The 6,000-nt window shown below is 47.9% G+C and overlaps 1 protein-coding gene across 1 annotated transcript in view; it reads left to right on the forward strand.

The window, feature by feature from the left end:
* Window positions 1-5,746, forward strand: part of PARD3B (par-3 family cell polarity regulator beta) — a 402,224-nt gene extending 396,478 nt beyond the window's left edge. The window contains exon 24 of the mRNA XM_035330820.1: window positions 1,016-5,746. Within this exon, the coding sequence (XP_035186711.1) occupies window positions 1,016-1,370 (355 nt within the window). The 3' untranslated portion in view covers window positions 1,371-5,746. The remainder of the gene's footprint in view (window positions 1-1,015) is intronic.
* Window positions 5,747-6,000: the final 254 nt, after the last annotated feature.

Here is a 6,000-nt window from a genome sequence, read left to right on the forward strand (position 1 = left end):
CCTGCCTTCTTCCTTCAGCTCACACTTGGAGAGGAGCTTCCTGCAGTCAACGGGAGGTTTTGCCAAAGTGCAAAGGCATTTGCAATCAGACTGGCAAAAACTCCTAATTGAGTTGAACTTTTGTGGGTACTCTGGCGACATGTCTGTGAGAACAATTATTTTTGCCATTTTGAAAGTATTGCAAGTTAAGCTGTACTAGGAAAAATATCAGTCCTTCATTAGTGCAAATCATGGAATTAAGATGCAGAAAGCTACAGAGAGGGCTCGGTGGCGCATCCTCAGGGATGACATGTTCACATGTTGCTTTTCACGTGAACTAGAGCTTGTCAGATCCATACTGATGCGGATAAGTTACAGACAGGTTACAGAGCTGTAGTAATATCAAGCCTTCCAGATCACAGGAGTGTTTTGTTTTTTTTTGTGTTTTTTTTTTTTTGAAACCCCATTGGCAGCTCGCCCATTGCACACAGGTATAGTAGCCTGACATCCCTTGTGTTTCTTCCAGGAGTTCCAGTTTTTCCAACTATAGTGTTTGGAAAGCTTTACAGTCTGACATGTTAGGAGAAAAAATAGTGGGAAATGGCTTGGAAAGCGTGAATATTTGTGCATGTAAAGCTTATGGGATTTGCAGACTTGCAGACCCAACTCATCTGTTTATCCTCAGGCCAGATAAGATTCAGTCAAACATGCATTGTTTAAAGGAGCTTTGTTTCCATTATGGCAAATGGATCACAGGAGGCTGAGTTTGGGAGCTGAAGGGCTCCAATGCTCCCCCATTGTAAAAGGGCCGTGATGTGTGCTGGACCCTTCTTCCAGTGTCCTGGGTGTTGCAGACTTCTGTAGCTTGCAGGTGGGAGGCTTGTTATCCTTCAGAAGTTCTTTTGACTCATCTGGACATGTCATGGTTGAGGTGGCACTTCCTTTCCCAAAGTACACATAGACTGTGAGCACAATAATGTGCCGCTAGGCTTGTAGACTGCTTTTTTATGTGCTTTATTGTGTTTTTCCTCCTCAGGCGTGGACCTGCAGAACCACTGGAATATTTAACAGGACCACGAGTAATATACAAAGAGAGAGATCTTCCCTACTACCAAGGAGGACAGCCTGCTGTCCACCCATCTAAGGGGAGCTACATCCGCGCACCAGACATGAGAGTGGCAGAATTGAGGTACCCCCAGTACTACCCACCCCAGCCCGTTGCAAACCAGCATAAAGGACCCCTCCGCCAGGACGTGCCACCTTCCCCTCCTCAGCCCCACCGTGCACCAGCTTATAATGAAATTGTCCGACACCGTGGGACCAGTCCAGACCAGTACCAGTACAGGCAACAGGATCCCAGGCAGAAGAACCCCATGACAGCAGCTGTATAGCCACACACTGGACTTGCCAGCACAGCCCGGGAGGGCTCCCGTTGGACCTCGGCTTTTTAGAGTTGTTCCAAGCATGGCTGCCTGTAAGAATGGCATTAGACCTGGAGTCGTTTGTACTGAGCTGGGCTCAGCATAGGTGCTTTCTAACAGGCGAACTAAAGCCACGGGAGGTACGATGTGTTTTGAGTACATGAGGTACCAGACAGTTGAGTGTTTTTTTAATTCCTTTTTAAAAATAGAAAGTGGCTGCTGGAAATGAAGCGCAACACTTATTACACCTCAGGGCTATTTACCGAATCCGGTTGCACCTATGCAGTACACAGCTGCCTGTGTACCGCATAAGGGCAGCGGTGTCACCGGAGTTTACTTCAGAGCACTGTTGCAGAGCCTTTAAGTGAGAACACAGCATGCAGTGCGGACTTCTTGCGGAGCTGGGGATCTTGTGTAATCAATCAGCTGACCAGGGGCCTCGTGGAGTTAGCGGGCACGTTCCAGGCTTGTTCAGACCAGCAGCTCTGTGTGTTAAGGATGCTGCAGTTCCAGATATGTAATCTGGCCTCTGTCTTCCTCTTTCTATTTGATGGTGGCAGCAATTCATCTTGTAGCCTTCATTTTTCTGCAGTTTGCGTAGCAAGATTCTCCTCTTATTGTACCAGCTGCATTTGGAGTAAGGCAAAAAGTTTTATCCACCAGGCTTGAGCAGGCTCGCGGAGGACAAGGCAGCCAGCCATCTGAGAGGTGTGTGTCTGTGAACGTGTCTTAGTTGCACAGTATGCACTCTTTAAATGTAAACCCCAGAGATCAGATCCTCAGTTGTTCTCAGCAAGTGTCACTCTCAAGTTTTCAGTGGAGCTAGCCTGTAAGAAGTGTCTGTGGAGGTGACCGCAGGCATGGAGTCCATAACTCACATTAAGTATCAGGTGCTGCTTTGGCTCAGGCAGGGCAGCCCCGTTCCCAGCCCGCTCTGGCCAGGAAGACAGCCAAGTGCCTACCAGCGGCGTGCGAGTCGATCAAGTGCCTGCGCCCTGCCCTTGCCAGCCTGCTGCCATGGGAAGGCGCCTGTCAGAGCGGGGCTGCCGGCTGCCTCCACAGAGAAGCTCAGCCTCAGGCGGTGCCACGTGCCAAACTACTCCAGTTCCTGCAGTCGGGGGCCAGCAGGGAGAGAGGCTTTTCGCAGAGAGAGGTGAGGAAAAAAAATGAGGAAAGCAACAGGGAGAGCTTTGAAACCTTAGGGCCGCGGAGGAAGAGGAGGGAATAGCTGTAAGCAGTGAGTTATTTGCAAGAGTACATGGGAAGAGAGGAAGTAGGAGGTGGGTGGGTGGGGAGCTGGGGGCACACAATGCTGGGGCACCTGCCTGACTCTTTGGCCCGTGCAGCCTGAGCTCGCTGTGCAGCCAGCCTGCAAGGAGGCCAGAAATACACGACAGCAGCCACAGAGACATGCTACCTGGCCCAACAGGGCTGGGGGCCCTCAGAGGTTTGTCCCAAGGATGTTGTTGCAGGGAAACCATGCAGTCTTGCCACCTAGCAATATGAAGTTGCCAAGTGCCCTTAATTCCTCAACTTCTGTCTTTTGGGAGTGTTATTAAATAGTTTGGGCTCCTCTCCTCATCAGGGAGAGAATGTGACCTAAGCTAAGGATTAAGTGCAAGGATTTCTTTGATGTCTTTTTGACACCTTTGGTATGCAACAGATTAAATCACATAGGTCACTTCTAGGTGTTAGATATCACAGGAAGATCTATCCTGCCAGGAGCGGGCCCCTTTACTAGAAATCCCTGGGAAAAGGCCTCGTAATAGTAAGACATCTGTAAGGCGCATGGCAGGGCAGCTTTGTGTGCTGCTGCTTTCCAGGGGCCACAGCCGCAGCTAATGGCCGTGATGAGGGTGAGCAATTATCCCTGTCAGCCTGTTGCTTGTGTGCTGCCAGCGCCAGGAAGAGTCTGGGAGCATCTGCATCCGCCCTGCTGGCCCGTGGGCTCCTGAAGTTGCATTCACACTGACCTTTCTCCACCATGCAGGCTGGAAGCAGCGGGAGAAGCAGCTTTGGGGTGGTGAGAAGGGGGGTGTCTCTGTGACTCAGATGCGGGGCTGGGCTCCCTGGGGCAGGGGCAGGCGAGCTCTAGATCCAGTCAGGAGGAAGCATCGGTGGGAGGGAGAGGAATGCAACCGATCATGAAGCAAGTATGTTCGGTTCTTGCTCCATTTCTTTCTGCCCTCTTCCCTAGAAATGTAGGAGAGAAAACCTCTGGAGGGAGAGGTTGGATGTAAAGCTGGGTGTCTCGCAGTACCCTCCATAAATAAGGCACATTCCCCAAGGAAACTCTGCCTGTCGCATACGTGCTGTACGCAGCCTTGTACTTCTCTAAAAGAGTTTTAGATGCTGTAGGATACTCAGCCAGGACTTGGCAGCCACAGGGTAGATGCTGGTGTTATGAAGCCCTGCTGAAAGTGAAGCGAAAACAAATTAAAATACTTTCCTTTCCCTGCTTGAAATATAACCCCTGATACATTTGATCCAGCTGTAAAGAAACTAATATGTTTGCGACAGTGGCTTTATCAAGCCAGGCCACAATTAAGAACAGCTCTGAATATAAGCTACTGCCTTTATAAATCACTCTCAACTAACCCTTCAAATGGCATTGCAGCACAGTGAGCAGAACTTATTTACAGTATTTCAAGAGCTAGGGCCAAATAAAATCTGGATGGAAACAGCTCCTGGGTTATTTATAGCCTTTGAAGGACCTGCACAATTGTCTCCCCGTAACCTGAATCTTCCCTTAACAGCTCCCCTTGACTGCATCAGCTCCGCTCAGTTGAGGCGGTCACAACAAACCAACAACTTCTGAGCTGTTAATCTTACCCAACAGGTTATTAAGTGATGCTTCGGCTGTTAGATCAGTACAGAGCTTCTTCCTTCTGAAGAAAAAATAAAAAATAGCTACAAGCATAATATATGGATGCATCCTACAGACGAGGAGCTAAGGAGGAAGAGCAGGCTGGGGGAACAAGACCAAAAGGTATCGCAGAGCATCTCCTCAATCTCTGGTGCCATTGTTCTGAGAGAAAATTGCCATTTGCTGGTTTAATATCTGATAGAGGTATTTTCAAAAGTATAATGTGTAACTACAGTATATATAGTCAGCTTCTCTGCAGTGTAAAATGTATGATTTTAGCACCATATTGTGGAAAAATATGTACCGTGCAGAATTCACGAGGTGCTACAACTGACGGTTGAAAATACACACTTGCAAAAATCCAAAAGAGCCGTTAAGTAACAAGTTGTTCTTTTCCCCATATGTCCATATGTTTGGGAAAATTATGAGTCTGAAATGCTCTTGACACGTAATTGCCTCGCACTCCCTCATCCAAAATGTGCCAGTCCAGCAGCACAGTTCCTGACGTAGGGGGTGTGAAGGGAGGGCTGGGGCTTGCGGCAGGAGCGGCGTGCCATAAGTGTGCGTGTGAAGGGGAGTCAGGGCGAGGGGGAGAGGCACGCTCCTGCCTGAAGCTGGAAGCTTTGATTTCCTGAGCTGGTGCGTGCAGCCGGCAGCTCTGGCCCTGGCACGTGGCCAGCCGGGCCCAGCAGTTGAAAGATGAAGATATACGGGGAGAGCCTGTGGATTTTCTGAGTGACCACCCACTAGTGACCCCTGGTCTCGGCCTGGGAGCAGACATTATCACTGTGATATAATATAAGGCAGGAGTCTCTAGGCACCCCTTGAATGCTTAAGGAAATAGCAATTGTCCTTTGTGGAGAAAAGAGGAACTAAGCATTTTAATTAAATAAAAAAGTGCTCCTGCCTTGAAGAATTGCATGCAGCTCTGCATTCCGATTCACTCCAGCTTCCTGAACTAGAAATAACTTCACATGCTGCCTAATTTTTTTACAGATGAATTGTGCTACCTCCTCCTCCCAGCCATCACAGGTTTGTTTATGAGAAGGTTAGTGCTGTGAGTGAATCCCACCAAGTGCTCTGCCAGGGCCACATCCTGATGCTCTGGTCTGAGCAGGGGCTGCTTTGCACTTTCAAAAGGCCCTACACCTGTGCTCTCTGCCACAGTTGTTCTGCAGAGTCACTAAGCCTTAAGTGCAAAGTTAGAAGCACTCTTTACTGTCTGAATTAAAACACACACTTTTTTAGACACTTCTGTGTTATTTTGGTGGAGAGGAAGGTGTTTATGGTCCTGACAATACCTGTATGTTTAAGCGAAACTGATTTCAAAATCATGTGTGATTGTTTTGGGGAGAAATTCAACACACAATCTGAGAGTTTTTTTCTAGTACCACATCAAAGATTTTGATCTTTTGTTACATATGGCTATACAAATTTTACCTGTTTTATTTTGCAATAAAATAAAGGCTTTAAGACTATATATGATTATGTATTTGCATGTTGAGTCTTTCTCTTCTTTGTATCTGCAAAGTCATTCTCACCTCTGGATGCGATTTGATGTTAGAAGACCGTGTGCGATCAGGCCGGATCAGAATTGGTAAGGTGACACCAACGCAACAAACCACAGCAGCCATGTGCTGATTGTAGAAAAAAAACAATCACCAAGCTTCACTTGATTCATCATTAAATCTGCATTGTCTTCAGGTGTAGAAACGGAGTCCTGATTTCATAGAC

Source organism: Oxyura jamaicensis, chromosome 7, assembly GCF_011077185.1.
Source record: "Oxyura jamaicensis isolate SHBP4307 breed ruddy duck chromosome 7, BPBGC_Ojam_1.0, whole genome shotgun sequence".
In the NCBI taxonomy this organism is placed as follows: domain Eukaryota; kingdom Metazoa; phylum Chordata; class Aves; order Anseriformes; family Anatidae; genus Oxyura; species Oxyura jamaicensis.